This window comes from Myotis daubentonii, chromosome 2, assembly GCF_963259705.1.
Source record: "Myotis daubentonii chromosome 2, mMyoDau2.1, whole genome shotgun sequence".
Classification (NCBI taxonomy): domain Eukaryota; kingdom Metazoa; phylum Chordata; class Mammalia; order Chiroptera; family Vespertilionidae; genus Myotis; species Myotis daubentonii.
Window position 1 is genome coordinate 199469711 of NC_081841.1, and position 22294 is coordinate 199492004.

At 51.0% G+C, this 22294-nt stretch overlaps 3 protein-coding genes across 6 annotated transcripts in view; 2 read left to right on the plus strand and 1 right to left on the minus strand.

The window, feature by feature from the left end:
• RAB11FIP1 (RAB11 family interacting protein 1) overlaps positions 1-11446 on the plus strand; it is a 38340-nt gene extending 26894 nt beyond the window's left edge. For 2 of the 4 annotated variants that reach the window (XM_059685389.1, XM_059685392.1), the window contains one exon: positions 778-4232. In XM_059685389.1, coding sequence (XP_059541372.1) covers positions 778-996 — 219 coding nt within the window. In that variant the 3' untranslated portion in view covers positions 997-4232. Of the gene's footprint in view, positions 1-777; positions 4233-11307 lie in introns of those variants that run through there. The other 2 variants (XM_059685391.1, XM_059685390.1) reach the window with 2 other exon arrangements.
• Positions 11447-11563: 117 nt separating this feature from the next.
• On the plus strand, positions 11564-16182 carry BRF2 (BRF2 RNA polymerase III transcription initiation factor subunit). Its single transcript, XM_059685402.1, has 4 exons — positions 11564-11765; positions 12467-12526; positions 13200-13521; positions 14267-16182. The coding sequence occupies exons 1-4, from the start codon at positions 11564-11566 to the stop codon at positions 14994-14996; spliced, it is 1314 nt and encodes a 437-aa protein (XP_059541385.1). The 3' UTR covers positions 14997-16182.
• The window catches only part of ADGRA2 (adhesion G protein-coupled receptor A2), a 35200-nt gene continuing 28346 nt past the window's right edge, over positions 15441-22294 (minus strand). The window contains 8 exon segments of the mRNA XM_059685393.1: positions 15441-17575; positions 17577-18270; positions 18501-18590; positions 19038-19183; positions 19638-19761; positions 20082-20209; positions 20901-21109; positions 22000-22216. Coding sequence (XP_059541376.1) covers positions 17009-17575; positions 17577-18270; positions 18501-18590; positions 19038-19183; positions 19638-19761; positions 20082-20209; positions 20901-21109; positions 22000-22216 — 2175 coding nt within the window. The 3' untranslated portion in view covers positions 15441-17008.

Genomic DNA, 22294 nt, shown 5'->3' on the forward strand with positions numbered 1-22294 from the left:
CATAAAGAAACCAAGGAAAAATAAGAAAGAGAATTCTATTGCGACCCTCCCCTAAGGCATCCTGAAGATGCCCAGTCTTTAAAACCCCTCAGAATGAAGGCCCAGCATGCACTTTCCTGAATAATAAATTTAATTAAGGAAATAATTTTAAAGATCAAAAGTAAGCTAATACAGAGTTAGAATTTGGTTCTTTTCCACTTCATCAAAAGGACCAGGGCCTGACCAACGTGGCGAGTGGTTAAGTGTCGACCTATGAATCAGGAGGTCAAGGTTCAATTCCTGGTTAGGGCACACGCCTGGGTTGGGTGCTTGGTCCCCAGTAGGGGGCGTGCAGGGGGTAGCTGATCCATGATTCTCTCTCATCACTGATATTTCTATCTCTCCCTCTCCCTTCCTCTCTGAAATCAATAAAAATATATTTGGGGGGAAAAAAGAAAGAAAAATAAGAAAGAGACCCAAACGTTATGCGTTGGAGTTATAGGTAATATTTTCCCCCCCACTCCATGATGAGCAGATATTCCTTTTATAATTAAAAACAAAATCCTGTCATTTGGGGGAGGAAGTTAATGATAATTCATCTCCAAGGTCTGGTTCAGATGTCACTCCATCTTTGAAGTGTGTCCAATCACCTGCATAGCAGTGTTTCCTGTTTGTCCAGGTCCTAGAGCACATTGTACCGCTGGTTACGGTCATTGAACCCCTCTTTTGTATTTCCTTTAGCTATTTAGACTTCTTTGCTGACTTTACGTTTTTCCCCCTCTTCTTTCCTCTCCGAAGAAATACACTCCCTCGGACCCTGCTTTTGCTTATGCACAGCTCACCCATGATGAGCTGATCCAGCTGGTCCTCAAACAGAAGGAAACAATAAACAAGAAGGAGTTCCAGGTTCGCGAGCTGGAGGACTACATCGACAACCTGCTCGTCAGGGTCATGGAAGAAACCCCCAACATCCTCCGCGTTCCGGCTCAGGTCGGCAAGAAGGCAGGGAAGATGTGAATGGCCAGCCTCTGACACTGAGACTTTTTTGTGAGTTTCTTTCCACTTCTCCTGAGGTCAAGGACTCCATGTGCCTAAGGCTCCAAGTCGCCACCTATCTCCCTTGCATGTTATCTGGCAAGAGTCAGTTCTGCCAGTTGAAGCCAGGTTACTTATTACAATGAGTCCTTTACTGTACGTTCCCAGGGTTTTATTTTTAAATGCCACTGTGCCTTATGTTGTGAATATTTTATGCCTTGAAAAACATGGTCATAAGATCTGATCCTGGCCCAGAGAGTCAAGTGGCTCCAGGGGTATTAATGTATTTTAACACCGGGGTTTCCTTTCTTTGATACTGAGATTCTAAAATACGTATCCCCCAGCCATTAACGCTTGGGGTGAAATGAGAAGGTGCTGCGTTACACATACTTTCTTGGCTTTTGAGTAGCTCAGGTGTGTCTGTTCGGCTGCAGAGGTTAAATTTTGATACCACATCAACCTCCTGCGCTTCTTAGACGTGGTCCGCTTTGACCAGAGCAGAGGAGCTTAGGGAAACCCCTGAGTGTGCCTTTCGGATTTGTAACAAGTTGCCTTTTTTTTAACACACTTCCGTTACTCTCTAGCCTTAAAATGTGCTCTTGAGAAGTAGAACAGGGGACTGGGAGAGTCACTTGGCACTCACTCAGGGGGAGCTGGTGCAAGTCCCTCCTCCCATAATAGCAGGGTTCCTGCTGGCTGGATTGGCCTAGTCAGGGCCTTGTAAGGGAGTGGGTGACCCAGGCTTCCTAAAACAGTTCCTCCAGGTATGGGATGGTTTTAGTAGGATTCCTGTGGCCTTTCCTCCTGTGCCTCAGCTCCCTGCTTTCCCTGGCCATTCTTCCTGGCATTTGCCCCGTTGTTATAAAATGGTAAAGAGCAAGAAAATGATACTTATTTTGGAGTTGCTTATTTTTAAAACTAGATTAACACACATATTTTTAAACATTAGGACACTTGGCTGGTATTATTAATCTTTTTCTGTTGTTGTTGTTAATCCTCACCTGAGGATATTTTTCCATTGATTTTTTTTTTTTAGACCGAGAGTGGAAGGGGGTGGGAGAGAGAGAGGGAAAAGGGGAAGGGGAGGAGAGAGAGAGAGAGAGAGAGAGAGAGAGAGAGAGAGAGAGAGAGAGAGAGAGAAGAGAAACATCGATGTGAGAGAGATACATGGATTGGTTGCCTCCTGCACACACCCCGACCAGGGCAGGGAAACCTGCAACTGAGGTACGTGCCCTTGACTGGAATCGAACCTGGGACCCTTCAGTCTTCAGGCTGTTGCTCTAGCCACTGAGCCAAACCAGCTAGGGCTCTTAATCTTAATGAATAGTATCAGTTCAAATTCTTCCGGTAATATCACTGTTAGTAACCTAATACTGCAATTAGAATGTTTCGTATTACTCATATTTTCCTCCTGGTTGTGACGGAATCTCACCAATCTTGATCTCTCTCCTGGGGGAGGAGTATCACCGGCCAGTGGGGTGGGCAGGGATGGCAGTTCTAGCCGGTATTAAATTGGGAATCTCTTCTTCGCATGTTCTTGTTATATTGAGGTTAAGAGGCAAGATTGCTGGCAGCAGAATTCCTTTCGGAATCATGTCTGCTGCAACCTTAGTTATATTGGAGCACTTTAATCTGAAGGATGATACTGTAACTTGATTTATCTGATTAGTTTTTAACTACCTATAGCTATTGTATTTAATACTCTCCTACAGTACTGGGGACCACTGTAAACTTCTCAGATGCCTTGTATTTTTGTAGTGCTATGACATTTATGTACATACCTACAAAGAGAACTGTATATCCACTTAACTCTGAAAATGTACATGTATATATTTGTTCCACGACATGTTTTTTACTTGATATAAATGTGTTTTGACTGTGATAACCCAAGTGCCTCGGGGGGCAGGTGAGTTCTGAATGGTTTCTCTTCTGAAGGGCTGGTGTGGAGACCTGCACTGTTCAGGAGGGGTTGGTTTGGAGGTTGCTGCAAGGACCTTGGTATGTATCTTGGTCGGTGTTTGAGAGGGGCACTGGGTGGAGGAGTGAATTCCTGTGCTCTGATATGCCACTTGGGAACTCTGGAGAATGAAGGACAATTTACTTCAAGGGTGTCTGGTTTCTACCACTGCTGGGGGAAAAATTCAATTGTTAGCATTCCTGTCCCTCTCCAAAGTAGATAGCCTGAAGGTCACTCTTTAATGACTGTCCTTGAGGACTCTACTTGGAGGGAGAATTTATCTAAGAAAAGCTTTAACCTGCTCTGAGCCATAGCAGGGCAGTGGTGAGTTGGAGCGCTGGACTCCGATACCTGGCACATGTCTGAAGGCCTGTGCCCATCTCTACAGGACTGGGACCTGCCTCTAGCTGCTGTGAATGCTACCCTACCTGACAGGCCCCGGGAGGAGGCTGTACTCTGGAGCAGCAGGGGCAGCTGCCTTCTTGGCCTTGCCTAGTTGCCTCCGGAAAGAACAGTCAGTACTTTAGGGAAGCATCTGATTAAAAGCAAACACCTTGCAATGAATTTCAGCTGGAGGTCAACTCCATGAATAAGATGTCAACTCTTTGCTTGGTTGTTTCATATCATCTCATTCCTTGGACTTTGACAGGTGTCCTGCCCTTCCCTTTTATCCCTGCGTGTTAACCTCATCAGGGTAGCAGACTGGAGAAGCAAGAAAGTGTGCCCTTTGCCATGTGGAACAGCTGTTGACCCGAGTGGAAGGGTGTGTGCACATATGCATGAACCAATGCGATACATGTGTGTGGTTCCAGCTTTGCTAACAGCGGGAGCTCAAAAGGGCATCAAGGGAGGAAGGTCCATGACACTCAGCCACATACTGTATTGAAGGCCAGAGGCTATTTAATGTTAAATTGTGCAGGATCTTTCCTCACTGGGTCCCTCTCCCAGTTGACTCTTTTTTCTTTTTTTAGAACTACAAATAAATAATCGCTCAAGGCTGAAAGATTAATTGTCTTAGGTGGAGAACATAATCTCCTAGTATCCATGCCAACCTCAACCCTGCGGTTTCTCGGTATCTGTTATGTGAGCTACAAACCTGACCTCTTCCTCCCTCCGACTCTTGAAGGATCGTCCAGTGTTTTTGGATTATAGAGTTATTTCCTGCTTTGTTACTTTGGGAATTTTGAATCTTCTGATTTTGTTTGTAAGAAGTAACCTAAAATGTCCTACAACACTAAATAAAATGGTACTACCTGTTAAAGATTTTGTGTCTGTAGTTTAGTAGGGGCACAATAAAAATTTCTTGTCTTCCTGGCCAACTTCCCTTGGGGATGACCAGTGTTTCTCACCCTCTGAGAATCTCTCACCTGGATTCCTACTGCAGCTACCTTGCCTGGGGCCCAGGAGTCCCAATGCCCTTTCTACTCCAGAGAATGGGACACCTCTGATCCCTTCTCTATGACACACCCCACATCTTGGCCTGCTGCAGGGACCACAGGCTCTCACAGAGGGAGAGAAGGCTGCTTCTGTCCTTGCATATCAAGAGCTCACTTCAGGCTAAACCTTGACTGCGAAGGGAAGGCCCATTTACTGAGTTCCCACTGATCACTAAGCACATCCACCCCTAGCCACCCACTTGGTCTGTAGATTTCTCTAATGCTATACATGCTCATTCTTGGGGGGTTGGAGGGGGGAGAGAGAAATCCTAAATTACCTCCCAAGAGGTAACACTGTTATTTTGATTTGTTGTTGCAGCATTTTCCCCTCATACAAATAGGTACATTTTTAAATGAAGGTAATGTTAACGTAAAAACTTTGAAACCTGTAAAGAATTCTTGTGAGTTTATTTGAGCCAAACTGTCGACATATGCCCGGAAGCAGAACTTCAACGAATTGAGATAATGCTCCGGAGAATGGTGGGGTCACATTTTTATTTATACACTGCAATCAAAGGAGGGACATAGGTGGGTTACATGAAATTCATTGGTGATAGATTAAGGAGGAGGGATAAAGCGAAGCAGGGAAACCCCTGGGATTGGAGAAAAAGTAAATGATGGACACATACTTAGGTGGGTGCAGGAACAATTAACATGATAATGCAGGAATTTGTGGTTATCCTGGCGCCCAACATATTTGGTTGTGCCCCAGGGGCTCCAGAAAAAGGGAAGTTACAAGTTACCCAGACATTTCAAGGGTATGTTATAGATGCAAAAAGACAGACAGGCTCAGTTAAGGTAAAGGTTGACCTTGTCAGTGTAGATACTGGCCTAGGACGGAATTGCCCACCATAACTGCTTTTAGTTAAAGTTTAATTTCAGACCATCCTTTGTGGTTACTTTAGGTCTCTGAGTTTGCAAGACTGCATGCAGGTCTCCCCTGAGCTTGTCAGGTCAGCATGTGGCCCCTTTCGTTCACAATGAGAACACAGTACAGACTGCTCAGAACATTTCTGCATGCCTTTAGATAATCTGCAACAGGGACCGATAGTGATTCGGGGGAGAATAGGTCCAGCTAACCACCCTCACCACAGAAGATCTGCAGCAACTGCAAAGATGATGTAGGTCACTTCTGCATCACTTCCTGCTCAGCTCATCATCACAGCCCCCTGTGAACCAGAATGAGGATTTGCTGGGGAGGCGGGTGGGAGGGTGGTGGTGGTGGTGGGCATCCTGTCCCCCGCCCTCATGGAAAACTGTCACTTACAGGGTGTTGTTACCACTCTTGAACCTTAGCCAAGGCGTCAGCAGCATGGGCTCCCTTAGCCCTGGAACCTAGTCTCTAAGCAAATGGATCCCATGCCTGAGGCTTCTCATCAGTTAACATCTTTTGCAATCCACAGTCTTCCCCCTGCTGGGAGGACAGGAGCTGTCACTCCACGTTCAAAATTGGCTTCCTTGAGCCCTGTGGGTCCAGCATATCCCAAAGCCACAAAGTCTCCTGAGGGAGAATGTCCTCACTTAGCCTTTTTACATTCAGCTATTTCACACGGACACGTGTATCCTGAGCCCTGGAAATAGGCACCTTGGTGACAGTGATAGGCTCTCACAGAGGGAGAGAAAGCTGCTTCTGTCCTTGCATATCAAATGCTCACTTCAGGCTGAAACTTGACTGCAAAAGGAAGGCCCGTGTACTGAGTTCCTACTGTTCCCCAGGCACTGACGCTGCTGTTTCTAATTCTCATCAAGGAAGATAAGATCTCCATTATGCAGATGAGTCCTCGAGAGGCACCAGGACTTTAGTTTGCCAAGGGTCAGACAGCGAGTAGTTCAGAAAGAACTGGGACGCATGTGTCTGACCTGGAGGTGTGGGACAAGGGGCAGCAAATATGGCCTGTTTCCTGTTTTTGTACAGCCATCAGGCCAAGAATGATTTTTACTTTTTTTTCCCCTCAACTTAAATAATAACTAGAGATCTAATACTCAGAATCATAACCACAGTCAACAGCACGAGGCTGAATACTGGTTATTTTTATATTTTTTAGATGATTATAAAAAATTAAAATGAAGCTACATGAAAATTACAAGGAATTCAAATTTCAGTGTCCACAGTTTTATTGGCATACAGTCATGCTCATTTGTTTACGTCCTCGTCTATGACCATTTCCACGTTACAACAACAGCCTAGAGTTCTTGCAACAGAGACTTTATCGTCTGCCAAACCTAAATATTTGCTAGTTGGCCCTTTATAGAAAAAGTTTCCTGACCCCTAGTCTAGGATCACCGGGGAGCCAAGGAGATAATGTTCAGATTCACGTGGAATCCTGGAGGGTTGGAGCAGGCAGAGATAATGGAGACCGTATAGATGAGGCCAGATGAGGCCACAGGCAGGCTCCTTGAGGAGGGCAGTTCCAGGTAAGGTGACTGATGTCCGTGCTCTCAGTCTGTGCAGCGATGTGGGCCGGTGTCCACCTCCTTAGAGTTATCAGATGCCTGTGTTCTTAGGAGTTTGAGAAATTGAAAACGTTAATCTTCATCCCAGGAGAGGGAAGTGTGTTGGAGTCACAGAATAAATAATGCAAAAGGGAAAAGTGAATATGAGTGAGGAAAGTTATTTGGCACCAGGATCTAGGAAATCCTGGCCACGCTGTGTGCTGTGGCTGTCCCCTGTGAGTGCTGGAGAAGAGTGACTGTCCACTGCAGAGCCGAGGTGGTGGAAAGGGAAAGAAAGGATCGCAGGCCTGAGCCACTGCCAGGCTTAGTGGGAGAGAGAAGCGAGCATCCTCAGGGCTCAGAGTGAAACTGGTATAGAGTAACATTTCAGTCAACTGAGCTGGGAGGAGCCCGGGGGTGAGGCTGCCCAACCCCCCTGGTTACTTGCTCTGGATTGGAACGATCCTGCCTCTGAGAAAGTCCGTGTGTGGCTCCTGACAGAAGTTGAACAGCTCTTAACTGAGTGCCAGTCCTCGCTCTAGGAGGTGTTCCCAGGGCACAGGGATGAAAAAGCCAGATCATTTCCTCAGAGACTTGCAACCAAAAGGAAAGTCCGACAGGTAAACAACTAACTAGAATGTGGAATGCACACCTCTCACCGAGGGAGGACTGGTGGAGAGCTTTCTCCGGGTCCCACACCATCAGTGCCTTCCTCTTTGGTCTCCTCTCTAGGAAGAGCTCTGGCCAAAGGTCAGTATTTCCCACCTGAACTGTGGCGGGGTTGGCCTTTCCAACAGCCTCCCCTCCACAGTAGCTTCCTGCTCAAGTCCAGCCCGTTCCGGGCATTCATCATTCTAAGAGCCTGTGTGTCAGGTACCATGTGAGCACTGGTGATTCAGAGATAAGAAACATGGCTCCAGTTTCACAGATGGGGGGTGGGGGAGAAGGGTTTGAGGAACATCTGTTAAATAGACAATTACTCTCATTGAATGATGGTAACTCTTAGGCGTATTAGTAGCCGTGGGAAGGGCACCAAGGGCGACGTATCTGTCCTGATTTCCCGGAGGAAGGCAAATACATTTCTTAAATAAATCGATTTCTTCTTGGGAAAGTGCAGAATCCCAGACTTATACGTCTTAGTAGAGTGCGCCATCTTCTGGCCTGGTCCCGCCCACCTCCCAGCTTGTTAGTGTGTGAGGCCCAGGCTCTTCTATGCTCTCACACACTTGTGACTGGAAAGAGAATCACCCCTCCACCCCTTACAGTTGCTGGTTGGAGGATCATAAAACAGCTCTTTCCACTTTACTATGTGTCATGTGGGGAAAGTAGAATTTTAAAACTTCTGTCATGGGTACATGATTGTAATAAAACCCCACTCCTAAAAAATGCAGTTATATTCAAGATCTCCACAAAATTAGGGTTGAGAGGAGTCTTATGCTGGTCTTGTATGATAATGTAAAGAGCTACTCTCAATGCCAATTATGTTATTTTTAGGGACATGTTTCCCTCCTCAGTAAGAATGTCGACTGTGCTGTCTAAAACTAATTCAGAAATTCTGAGATGTGTGTGTGCACATGAGCATGCAAGTGTGTCTCAATATCTATCTGCTGGACAACCAGAAATAAATCCTCATTACATACATCACACTAGTGGGGAAGTCTAGGAGAGGGGATGGATTTGGAATGCCCAAGGCTAATGCTTGGATTATAGACAACATGCAATATTTTTTGTCAAATATACCTTTGCTCTGTATTGCAGTCCAGGGAACTCACAGTTTCATTGGGCATAGAGGAAGCTCTATATATCTGACATTGATTATAGCTTTTTTCAAAAGAACCTATAGTTCTGTCTGATGAAATCTCATTCTTGAGGCTCAAATACTCTGTATGAGGACTCACTGGATACATGTCATTGTGTAGATTTGACTCTTCAGACTAAGAGGCACCATTTTTCTTTGGAAAAATTTCAGCTCTAGGATGCATAATTTATTAATCTTCTAAAGAAGGCTGCAGTAATCTGTATCTCATTCTTCAAGGGAGTATCCCTTATTTGTTAAGGGGCTGACAAGACACCCTTACCTTTTAATTCATTCTGCACAGGAGCCATTCAGTGATTTCTGTTCTCAGTGGGAAGGGATGAGTTCATTCTGCAAGGTTGAAATTGAGGCCACAACAGCTTCTCAAATGTACTATTGCCAGAGGCCTCCCTGAAACTCTCCATTGTTAGCCTGAGAAAAAGAAATACTCCACACTTGTTATGGTGACTCCCATCTACTTTTTTGGAGTCATTAGGACAGGCCCTGGCTGTACTTGTCATTTGATTCAACTTTCTTATTTTTCAGACACAACCGGTTCTAAAATGCCGGGGTCCAACCCCAGCAGGTCCAGGGGTCCCCAAAGGTGTAGATGGAGTCGGCGAAGAAGGAATGACACAGAGATAGCGTTCAGTTGATCAGCAGCCTATCCAGGATCTCTAGCCAGGATCTCCAGCCAAGTTCTGGTCTGGATCTCCAGCGAAGTTCTGGTTAGGATCTCCAGTCAGGTTCTGTAGCCATGTTCCCTCGCTAGGTTCTCCAGCCAGGTTCTGTCTGAGATCTCCAGCCAGGTTCGGTCACCAGGTTCTAGTCAGGTTCTCTTGCCAATTTCTGTAGTCAGGTTCAGTCCAGGATCTTTTGCCATGTTCTCTCCAGCGAAGTTCTTCTGTCTGTAGGTTCTGTGTAGGTTCTGTCTTCTTGGCTCTCTTCTAAGTTCTGTGTTCTAAGTTCTGTGTCTTGCTGTCTTGTTACATCTGTATTTATACCAGTTGATTCAATCCTGTCAATCTCTATTACAAAGGTTAGGGCGTTTCTTATCTCCATTCCAGGGAGTAAAGATTATGTAGCTTAAGCATGACTGTTCATAGTTAAAGTGATTAATTACCCGCCTGGCACTTAGTTGAGGGGTTTTATTCCCTCCCTAACTTCAGGGGAAAATCCCTACCTGGGGATTCAACCTTTCTCGGAGAGGTGACCTTGGTTAAAACACAGTGCCAAGAAGGTGAGCAAACATATTAAGAACCGTATGCCATATATGCCAGGTCCCTTGAAACAGCAAGGATGGACCGGCTCCCGGCACTAAAACTTCCAAGCATTAAAATAGTCATTCTTAGAGTGCAATTAATATTTATTATAAGAAAATTTTGTTCAAGATTCTTTGATCTATACCAGCAATTTTTCAACCAGTGTGCTAGTTGTGAGCAATACCTGACTATTTAGTGAGGGGCACTGACTTCTTTGCCCTTAGATTGTCAAATTAAAAAATGACAACAGCCAACACAATAGCTTTCCAGTGTGAAAGAATCAAAATTACATTTTTTTGTCAGATTGGCAAAAATTACAATCTACTTTTGGGTGTGCTGCAGAATTTTAGTAATTACTTTGTGTGCCACGAGATAAAAAAAAGGTTGGAATTCGCTGATCTATACTATACCAAGCTAAGAATTTCGGAGCCAGAATCTTGAAGAATCTTAAAGCTCAAGCTTTAAAAAAAACACCACAAACCCTTACTTGAGGTATGTTCCTTCCTCCTTTCCCTCATTGATTCCAGAGAGAGAGGAAATGAGAGGGAGAGAGAAAGAAAAACAAACAAACATTAATTGGTTGCCTCCTACATGTGTCCTGACTGGAATCAAACCCATAACCTGGCATGTGTCCTGACGGCCCTGACTGGGAATGGAACCAGTGACCCTTCGGTGCATAGGACCTCGAACCACTGAGCAACACTGGCCACACTTAAAGCTCAAACTTAGCTCAAACTTTTAAAAACATCTGAATTTTCTTGAACTCTTCAATTTGTCAAAGTCCACATTTCTCCATATTCTTTCACTCCAACTCCCTGAGACATTCCTTGCCTAGCCTTGCCTTGCCACTCTGGATTTTAATTCTACTCCCTCATTCTACAGTTGACACAAACAGACTGAAAAGAGGAACAACAACTTGCTTCGGAAAGCCACTCTAGAACACAGAACACAATTTCCTACTCTCTCACTACACTACTCTCCCTTTTAGGCACTTTGTTCTACGGCCAAAATCAACATTTGTTACCAAAGAGAAATGGAACCCGGTTTGGCTCACTGGATAGAGTGTCATCCTGTGGACTGAAGGGTCCCAGGTTCAATTCTGGTCACGGGCACATACCTTGGTTGGGTTGCAGGCTCCTCCCTGGCCCATGCCCTGGTCAGGGTGCATGCAGGAGGCAACCAATCGATGTGTTTCTCTCACATTGATGTTTGTCACGTTCCTTCCCTCTTTACGCTCTCTAAAAATCTTCAGGTGAGGATTTAAAGAGAGAGAAAGAGAGAGAGAGAGAGAGAGAGAGAGAGAGAGAGAGAGAGAGAGAAATGGAGAATCCAAGATTCCCCTGGCACTTTAGAAAGGAGACTTGTTTGAGGATAGCAACAATTTCTCGTTTGTTATGTATGTTCTTGTAGGCAGAACGTTCACCCAAATTCAAGCCCTGTCTGACTTGCCTCAAACCAACTGCTGATAGCTGGGAACCCAACGACCCAGTCCACACCAGGAACCTTCTCTCCTTGCTTACGTTTCCACCCGACTCCGCAAAGGAACGGACCGGAAGTGGCGTGCAGTCGCAGAGCCAAGAGAACTGTTAATGCTGCCGCGCTGACCGGAAGAGGAAGGTGCATTCCTTAGGAAGTTCCCCTGTTAGTTGCCGCTTCCGCACGGTGGATGCTGTTGGGGATCCGAAAGCTTCCGCGGAGCTGGGCAGGTTGTGAGATGCCGGGCGGAGGCCGCTGCCCCGACTGCGGCTCCACTGAGCTGGTGGAAGACGCGCACTATTCGCAGAGCCAGCTGGTGTGCTCGGACTGCGGCTGTGTGGTCACCGAGGGCGTGCTCACCACCACCTTCAGCGACGAGGGCAACCTCCGAGGTACCCGTGCCCTCCTTGCCATCTCGAGGTGTGGGTGCAGCCCGGGGCGGTGGAAGGACTGACACCCGATTCCTCGTAGCTCCCGTCCACTCTTTTTCTCGCACGCCTTTAAGTACGAGAGAAAACGACCTGTAGTGTAGGACTGAGCTGCGAAAGGTTAGGGACTGCCTTTCACTGTGTTTTTCTAGCATCTAGGACAGTATCGGACAGGCATAAACGTTCAGTAAATGAAACAAAGAGAAACAAGGTTCTGCTCACTTTACCCGGGCTGGTCGTGGCGGGAATATTGTGGGTCATCTCTACGAATACAGCACATATCATTACCCTGAAGTAGTTTTTAGTACTAACTGGGAAAACGTCTTTTTCTTCCTTTGCTTTCCAAGTTCCTGAGCAGGGCAGCCCTCAAAATCTGCAGCCAGGAAAGGGTCTGGATTGGATGTATGGGAGGGTGGGACGGGTACTGAAATGTCCCAACACTTGGAACTGCCTTAGTGTAGCCCTGATCTTCCTCAGTCTCTGTGTATGTGATAGACCTGTGGGCATAGGAAACCAGATGGGCCTTTAATATGCACAGATGGGCACCTTCTGTGAGACAGGCAGCAGATGCCTAGTGATTGGCATTCTGCTCCCTGGCTCTGTGTGGGAGGAGGGCAGGGGTCTGGTGAATAAAGGCTAACGCTGTTTTGTTTTGTTTTTCACAGAAGTAGCGTATTCCCGGAGCACAGGGGAAAATGAACAAGTTACTCGCAGTCAGCAGCGAGGTGAGGACAGACCTTGTGTGACACAGTGGCTTTCAAGAAAATTCTCCTGATGGTCCAGCCCATGTGCTTGCTTTTCCTGATTTCAACTCTTATCATGTAAGGCAGAGTAGAAGGAAATGGTGATTCGCAACAAAGGATGGGGGTGGTTCTAGGAGAGGTAGCAAATCCGTGTAAGTTTGGGATTTGCTCAGGGATATGTTTGAGGTCGATGCAAGGAGTCCAGATCAAACTTTGGCTTGGCCCTGAATCAAACCAGCCTCCAAAAAATGGTGGGCTAAAATGTGACTTCTTTCCACGAATTTCTTTGTGCCTTAGGAAACTTTACCAGATGTTGCTCCTGTCATCGTAAAAAGATACTACTGTGTGTATGTGAGTATGTGTGTGTGTGTGTGTGTGTGTGTGTGTGGTGTGTGTGAGAGAGAGAGAGAGAGAGAGAGAGAGAGAAGGGAAGGAAAGCAAGAGAGAGAGAAAGATTGATCGGTTGCCTCTGCATGTGCCCTGGTTGGGAATCGAACCCATAACCTTGCGGTTTACAGGATGATGTTTCAACCAACTGAGTGACACCATCCAGGGCTATAGTAGTGCATCTTGTATCAGAGGCAAGTTTAGCAGAAATTGCTCGGCGCTACACAGTAGCTCCTTTGACCTCTCTAACTCTTGTGGGTTTTCCTAGGTCTCCGCCGAGTGAGAGATCTCTGTCGAGTTCTGCAGTTGCCATCAACATTTGAGGACACAGCAGTTGCCTACTACCAAAAGGCATACCAGCACCCTGGCATCCGTGCTGCCAGGCTGCAAAAGAAGGAGGTGTTGGTTGGGTGCTGTGTCTTAATCACCTGTAGGCAGCATAACTGGCCCCTGACCATGGGGACCATCTGCACCCTGTTGTACGCAGATTTGGATATGTTTTCTGGCACCTACATGCAGATAGTGAAGCTCCTGGGGCTGGATGTGCCATCTCTGTGCTTGGCAGACCTGGTGAAGACCTACTGTAGCAGGTACCTGCCTAGTGGGAGTTGTGGGGATGGGATGGGATGGGTCCTTAGACCTGAATCCTTTTACCTTTGGCTGTCTCCTTCTGACCAAAGCCCATCTAAAAAGATGTGGGAGAAAATCTGTTCTCCCTCTCCTGTGCCTGTCCTAATCCCATTTTACATTTCTAGAATGCTATAATTTCAAGTCTTTTTGCCCTCACAGTAACCTACTGATGTAAGAAGGTAGGTATTAGCCTTGGCACAGGGCTCCTGAGTTTCACCACTCACCTGTGTGGCCTGTGTGGGTCAATTGGGAATGGAGCTGAAGGATTATTAGGAGACAACAGAGCTGTAGATAGAAGCTAATTTTTTTTTTTTTAAAGTAGCTGTGTTAATTTCTCTCCTGAGAAATAGAGTAGAAAGCAAAGGTTATCAGTGTCAGCTTGGTTACTTTCTAGCTGAATACTGGGGGCAAGTTTTGCAACTATAAATGCACATAACAAGGTGTAGAGAAGGTAAAAGAACACTTGTAAAGCACTCAGAATAATGGCTGACGGGGGTTGCTCAACACACGCTAGCTCCCTTCTGCATTCTCCTGCCCTTCACCTCGCAAGCAGAAAACTCACCCGATCTTCTCTCAGTCCCTGTATGAAACTTGCTGCCAGCAAGCTTGAGTGTTCCCAAGAGGCGAGAAGAGCTTGCCCATCCTGAGCCAGACTGCTCTTCCCCATAGGCATTGAGTCAAGACCCTCATTTTTTTTTATTTCAGCTTCAAACTTTTCCAAGCCTCCCCATCGCTGCCAGCCAAATACATGGAAGACAAAGAGAAGATGCTGTCGCGAACACTGCAGTTGGTGGAGCTGGCGGATGAGACGTGGCTGGTGACCGGGCGGCATCCCTTGCCTGTCATCACTGCTGCTGCTTTCCTGGCTTGGCAGTCGCTGCAGCCCTCAGCTCGTCTGACATGTTCCCTGGCCCAATTTTGTAAATGGGCAAATGTGGACCTGCCCTACCCCGCTTCCTCCCGGCTGCAGGAGCTGCTGGCTGTGCTGCTGCGGATGGCTGAGCAGCTGGCCTGGCTGCAGGTACTGAAACTGGACAAACGGTCTGTGGTGAAGCACATCAGTGACCTGCTGCAGCACCGCCACACTTTGATCCGCAAAGCCTTTCGAGAAGGGACATTAGAGGCGGAGGCCCCGGAGAAGGAGCTGCAGGGACGGGGACCGGGGCAAGGACAGGGAAAAGAGGAAGTGGGGAATAGCGCCTCCGAGTTACCTGAGGGGAAGCGGCCAGCTAGTCCTGCCCTTCTCCTCCCACCCTGCATGTTGAAGCCCCCAAAGCGGGTCTGCCCCGCCCCCCCTGCCTCCACGGTCACCGGAGATGAGAACATTTCCGATAGTGAAATAGAGCAGTATCTGCGGACCCCTCAGGAAGTGCGGGACTTTCTGAGAGCCCAAGCTGCTGGACAAGCTGCCACAAGTAATCCTAACCCCCCCTGATGCACTTGGTGGGTTTGGTGGGGCAGCAGCTTGATAATAGGCCTGTCATGGCCAGAGAAATAAATGTGTACAAGCCCTTAGGTATTGTCTCTGCAGCTCAGAGCCCAGGTCCTGGAGTAGAAAGGAGAGCGACTGTAGGAACCCCTGGGTTGGAGAGAGTCCCATCCTTTAGTGCCAGAGCGCAGGTTACATATGTTCACATTCTGTGGGGTGGCTTTCCTCTTAGATGTTGGGCTCTCTTCTGCTCCTGGTCTGAACTGGATAAACTGAAAGCGCTCATGGGGCCTCGCTACTGGTGAGGAGCAGTTGGCATTTCCATGGTACCAGCCCTCAGGGCAGGAACTGGGCAACTCTTGGCCCTGTGTCCTAGGTATTGGTGGGTTAATATGTATGGTATCATGAGATCTTCTGCCTCATAACAAAAGGACCGTGGGTGGACTAAGGTTATAGCTCAAAGGGCTTTGCAAAATTTTAATATATTAAAACAAGAGGCATCTGCTAGAAAACATTCTATTGTATAAAACCCGAGCTTTTAAAAACATGTTTTCTTTGGCACTTTTTATCCCCTCCCTCCCCTTTCCCCAGCGTATTGCAAAAAGCTCTCCAGTGCTAAGGCATTGGCAGGGTATGTAAACAGCAGCCAGCATATGTGGAAGAATAATACAAAGCTTTTTTTCCTGTCTAATATGGTCTGTGCAGCAAGCATAAATAACAGGATCCTCCCACGGAGTGTGGGCTTCCTTTCCTCCCTATGTCTTCTTTCACCTTGGTGATCAGGCTGGGGTGACATGGGACTGGGGGGACCTGGGCCAGGCCTCCTTTTCGTGATGCTCTTCACAAGGCTTCAGGTTCCCTCCACTTTCACTGGGTCCTGTAGTAAAAGGCTGGTGGTTGCTTTTTAGGTTGGGGGGTGGGGGGAGATAGTGCTGGTGTTTAAAAGTGGAGGTGAAGGCCCCGGGAACTGTAGGGACCCTGCCCACCCCCTGAGGGATTTGACCTGGGCTTCTGTGTGGCAGGAAGATGTTTCTGCTGTTTTGGAAGTTTCTCCCTAATACGGGGCTAGAGGCCAAATGGTTGGAACGGTTCTTCCATGTGGCCTCAAGGAGGAGGGAAGTATCTTCCTTAGTCCCCAGTGTTGGGAGGCTGAGACCCATGTCTTGTGGTTGACGGGTAAGTACGTCTTCACCACCACTTGCAGCCTGTGGAGGAGCCCTCTTCAGGGCAGTGTTTGTAGGACTAGGTTTAAGGCCTGGCAAACTTCAGCCCCAGAGCTAAGCTCTCTCTCTACTCCCTCAGATTATCCCCAGGCGGGGTCAGCTTTGTCCCCAAGTGCCACCCCGAGCCCTGCTGGTGGTGTGTGTACACTCACGGGGTGGCCTCACTCCCTAATGGTGCACCTGCCCTCCTACTTGACCTCCCAGGCTGACTTTCACACGGCCCCGCCTCCGCCTCCTGCATAGTCTGAAAAGCAGCACCTTGTCACCTCCAGTGGGTCCTGGCCACCTGGCATATCTAGGCTGCCTCCCCACTTAGCCAAAAATGGGTGGGGAGAGGCCCTAGAAGCTAGGCACAGGCCGGCTCAGAGGAGGGTGGTGAGGGAACACTGTTCCCAAGCCCCCATCTGTGTTTGCCAGGTAGGGCCGACACCACCAGAGAGGCGGGTGGGCAAGATGCGGGCACCTTAGGAAGAGCCCACCTGGGCTTGCTGGCCCGCCCAGTACTCATCAATCCAGACAGGACCTTCCCTAACCTGGATGGCACAGACTGGCCCGGGCTGGGACAGAGTGTGTCCTGCCGCTGGCCCCGGGATTGCCTGTCGCTACCCCAGAGGCACGGCCCTCTTAGCCGCGCGGGCGCCCGCTGTCCTTAGCTTCAGGACGGAGGAGGCTAGTGAGCCCGGCGCAGCCCTCGGCACTTCACCGACTGGTGCACCGATCGGCGTCCTTAGGGGCCCGCGCAGCCAGGAAAACCAGTCCGGACGGCCAGCCTGCCCTAAAGTGCCACCCGCCCACCTAGACGGTGGTCTCGCTCTTCCAGAGGCCGGTCTTCATGCAGCCGCCCCCCGCCGCCTCGGCGCCCGCCAGGGTGATGTCCTCGTACTTGCCGCCCTTGGGGGCGCCGTTCAGGCTGGCCGTGTTGAGCGGGTAGGAGCGGCGCTGGCTCTCCTTCTCCAGCGCGCCCTTGAGGTTGTCGCGGCTGGCGCTGCGGCGCTGGCCCGGCCGGCCCGCCTCCGGGGGCGGCGCGGCGCTGGTGTCGCTGCCGTCGGACAGCGTGAGCGCGGGCTCGCCCTCGGGCGGGAGGCCGGCGCCGGGGCTGTGGCGGCTGCTGCCCGGGTGGCTGTCGGACGGGCTGTTGTGCAGGCTGCCGCTCTCGCTGGACAGCAGCTCGGGAGCCCCGGCCGCCGCGCCCCCGCGCAGCGCCTTGAGCCGGTTCTTGCCGCCCGGATCCCCTGCGCGGTGCCCCTTGGCCCGGCTCTTGTGCACTCGGCGCCCGTGGGGCAGGTTGTTGGGGTGACGGGGGGCCAGGCTCCCGCGGGAGCCCACGGGCTCTGGCTCCCCCTCCCCGCGGGCCGCCACCCCCCGCCTCGCACGCCTGACTCTGGGCCAGCTGCAGGTTGGTGAGCTTGCAGGGGCCCGGGGCCGGCGCGTGGCCGCTGCTACCGCCCGGGGATGACTTCAGGGAAGGGGGCCCCTCTCCGAACACGGGGGAACCGTCCTCTGGGGCCGCGGACACAGCTTGGGGCGAGGCGCGCGAGGCCGAGGCAGGGGGGCAGCAGGCGCGCCAGGAGGCCCGCACGTCCCTGCGCCTGGCACAGTGGTGGGTGAAGACGAAGAGGCCCAGGGCCGAGGCCGCCACCCCGTACAGGCAGCTGCACACCACCCGGGGCAGCCAGCGCTGGGACACGGCCAGAGCCCCGCAGGCCCACATGGCCAGGTACAGGAAATGCGTGGTCACCAGCGCGCCCAGCTGGACTCCTGGAGAATAGAGGCCGTCCCCGTCCTCTGGGGGTCCAGGGGTCACCACCCCTGCGCTCCCAGTGGCCAGAAGGGACCCCGAGTCACTCAGGAGGGGGCCGCTGCTCCTGAGCCTGGTGGAACCCCTCAGCTCCTCCCCTTGGTCCAGGGAACCCCTGCTCGTGACCCCCTTGGAGCTCTGTGTCAGAGGACCCCTCAGATGCAGCCCTGCACACAGGAAATAGATCCAGGTGATCAGCAGGATCAAAGCCACCGGGATGTAGAAGGCTCCTAAGCTTGGACGCCACACCAGCCAGCAGCTGAGGGGAGACACAGGCAGTGGATGAGGAGGGAGCAAGTCTGAGGCGGGGTCCAGAGGCTGGGTGGGTGGGGACAGGATGCGGTGAGTTGACAGGCAGATACTGGCTTAGTCAACATGCACGGGCTTGGGTGGGGTCACTGGCTGGGTGAGCCCGCAGGTGCCCCTGCCAGTGGAGTAGAAGGCATCTGGTGCTGGGGTGGGTAGGTTTGGGGCAGGCAGTGTGCTCACTAGGGGCTGTGGTCCCGGTAGTTGTGGATGTTGACAGCAGCTGTGATGCCACAGATAATGAGTGGGATTCCGCCAGCGATCAAATAGAACCTGGAAAGGAATGGGTTTTGGGAGTCAGAGAGAGGAGGAGCAAGGGAGAGGAACCAGGTGCTCAGAACCTTTGACTCGGGGGGGTCTCCATCCCATCTTCTTTCCCCTTTAAATTGTCAGGATTTTTTGCCATGGATGCAAGGAGCTTACAAGGCAGGCTTAGTAGATCCCTAGGGAACTTGGCCAAGACTATTCTAAGGGACAGAGGCCAGGCCTCTCTCTCACTCTAAGTGCAGAATTTGAGGGTTTCCAGGTTCCCTGCTCAGTGCCCACTACATGACCTTCAGCAACTGGGCACCACCTAGAGCTTGCATCTTCTGTCGTTGGGACAGTGGTCTCCCAGGACCTTGGACCCACCCCGCATCCCCCCGGGGAGAGTTGATTTGGTGTCCTACGCCCCCCTCTGAGCCCTTCCCCCCTGCAAAGCTGATATCGGGAGGCATGTACCGGAGCATGGGACGGGGAGCAGGCGGGGCAGAGTCCCCTTCCTGGGGAGGGGGCGCCCTCCAGGTGAGCTCCTTGTGGAGGACGCGGGCCTTCACACCCATCCAGAGCAGGGTGGACAGTGAAGAGTAGTGCAGAGTGATGCCCACCTGCGGGATCAAGGTGCTGAGGCTGGGACTGCTACCACATCCAGGGAGGGGCTGCTTCCACTGGGGCCAGGCCAGAGCCTCAGCCCCACAGTGTGCGCCCACTCCTCCCATGTTCCCAGCCCCCAACTTCCCCCAGGTCTGTCCCTGCTATTACCCTCTCTACACTCTGGTGACTTAGTTACTGCTATCTGCTTCGCCCCTGACCTCTCCTCCATTGCAGGTTCCCACTCTCCACTTTGAAGTCCCACCTCCTAGTTTTCCTGCTTCTTACTTCTTACCTTCTACTCTCATGCTCCTCTCCCCTGACAAGTAAGACTGGACCCAGAGAGAACAATGGAGCTGGGGCCTATTAGCATGAGTCCCCTTTTTCCTCTCCTGCCCCTCCCTACGGCCCAGGCTGCCATCACTAATCTTGGAGCTCCCCAACCCCCACCTCAGCCCCTTCTCCTCTTACCGCCTGGCAGACCATCTGGTAGTTGGTGAGCGTGATGCCTCCTGCAAAGACGGCGGAGGTCATGGCCATGTGGAAGCACAGGTTCAGCAGCATGTGCCAGCCCTTCCGGGACACATGGATGGAGCTGCCCCAGAAACAGTAATTAATGGGCCACCCAGCCCAAGGTCAGGCCCAGGGGGTCTCAAGGCCATGGGGAGGCCCACAGAGGGGGTGGCAGGTATCTGTGTGCATGCATATGTGGGAATGTGATAGAGGCTCCAGGGAAGGCAGGTCTTAACCCACAAAATGTGTTTTCCAACCCCAGAACCTTCAAATGCAATGCTAGGCAAGAGCCTGGAAAAGTCATGTGGACCGACCTGGGAAAGGAACCTTGCCAGTACTTAGTGAGACACCCCCGCCCCCAAGCCTTCCCACCACACCCTCCTTTTCTGCAACAGCTCCCACCTGTGGTTGAGGATGTAGGTGATGATGGTGGAGAAGAGGCAGAGCAGCAGCAGGGCTGTGCAGGGGTACACGACTGGATGCAGCCCTGCCCCCAAGGCCCCCACCTCTCTGGGAAAGGCACTCAGCTCCTGGGAAGAGTAGGGAGAGGAAGTGTGTACTAGGAAGCCAGGTAAGGGCTGTCCTGTGGAGTCCTGACCAGGCCCCAGGCCAGTTTTCCTCTTCCCAAACCTGGTCTGATCCTCAGCTTAGTTCATCTGCGTAGACAAAGGTGTAGGTACCATGATATCCACTTAGAAAGGTGGCCTTTGTAGCATTCATAATCTACTTCCTGCCTTTGTAGGAACTTTCCAGGTCCCCAGCCTGGAAACCGGAGATGAGGAGAGAGGGGAAAGTCTGTCTGTAATACAGCTGCATGCCTGCTCAGGGTGTGACATGTGGTGAGGAAGAGGGAACGAATGGGGGTGAATAAGGAGGGTGATCAGAAAGGACAAATGTTCCCAGATTTTTTTCCCCACTTTAATAACCTGGACATCGGAGATTGCAGGCTGGGTCTCAGAAGACCAGGCTGGGTAGTGCCAGACCCGCTCTCTCATTCTGGGAGTGGAAGCAGGACCTCCCTGTCTCATGAAGATGAAAAGTGTGTGTGTGTGTGTGTGGGGGAGACCAGAGGGACATTACCCTGAGTCCTGACAGTTTTGAGGCCTGACAAGGCTGCTGTCCTTGATTTCTCTGTGGGCTTGGGTGATCAGAGAGCCCCAGCTCCACCTCACACACCTCCCTTGTCCCCTGGCCCTCACCCCCCAGTCCTACTCTCCTCACCATGAGCACGGCCACATTGCCCAGGTGCTGGCAGTGCAGGGAGCTGACGTTGGGCTGGCTGGAGCGGAGCTGGCAGCCTTCGGAGCTCCAGCCCCCAGCGCCGCCGGGCCCTTCCTGGCTCCACCAAGCTGCCACGGGTTCAGCTCCCTCAGCCCAGTGCCGCAGGGAAATGGCCACGGGCTCCGTCAGGTTTCCCACGCCACAGCCACCTACAGGGGGGAGGAAGTCCACACACAAGGCCACGAAGTAGGGGTGGGGGTGGGGCTGGCTGGGTGGAACCAAGCAGCAGCTGAGCAGGCACAGAACCCCCTTGGGCTGGGTGTGCGCTGGGCTTGGCGGATAGTTAGATGCCAAATGTGGGCCTGCTCCCAGGTCCTCAGTCTCACTGGGGAGACACCAGGATGAATCACAATGAAAGCACTGGGCCCTGGCCAGTGTGGTTCAGTGGTTGGGTGTTGTCCTGTACACCAAAAGGTGGCAGGTTCGATTCCCAGTCACCGCACACACCCAGATTTCAAGTTCCAGCTTATTTGGGGCACCTGCAGAGGGCACCCAATCAAGGTGTGTATGTGTGTGTGTGTGTGTCCCTTCCTCTAAAATCAATCAAAAGCAACAACATATCCTTGGGTGAGGGTTAAAAACAAATAAATAAATGAAAATAAAAGCACGGGGACGTGGCCCACTCTAAGTGCCAAAAGTGCGGTGGTGACATATCTAACAGAGAGGAGTCCAGGGCTGGGGTCAGGAGGTCATGCTGAGGGAGCGAAAGCCCAGGCAAAGAGGGGACTCTGGTGGAAGGTGGGATGGAGGGAGGTGTGGGTGGGTCAAGGGTTTGTAATTAGAGCCCTTTTGAAATCTGACACATCTGGGATGTAACATCCAGTGTCTTCCTGAACCTTTTTTCCACCAACCGCTTTGTTTATGGGAGGTCTGTGTCCCCCATCCTCCTTGGAAATGGTGAGGGGCCACCATTCTCTGCCACCTCCACCAGGATGTTAGGGGGCGCTGGTAGGTGAGGAAGAGCAGGATGAAGGGGCACAGGACAGACACTTCGGAGGGATCCCATTGGGTACCTAGTACCCAGAGTTCATCCCCTTACTTGTTCCTGCAAAGATGACAGGGGTGGCCACCCCACGCCTCTTGCCAGGTCCCACAGCTCCTGGGCGGGAGGTGTTGCCATGGCTGCGGAAGAGGCGGCCATTTCGGAAGATGAGCAGTTGCAGGGTGCAGTCTGGGGAGACTGGGGGCGCCAGGGAGGCCGGAAGGGACGAGAAGAGACTGGGCGGCAGCTGGATGGAGGCCAGGGCAACGCTGTTCTGGGGGGGACACAGGAATTCCTCAGAGACACCAGATATCCTGGGACTCTGATGTCTTCCTGCCCCTTCTTCTGCCTC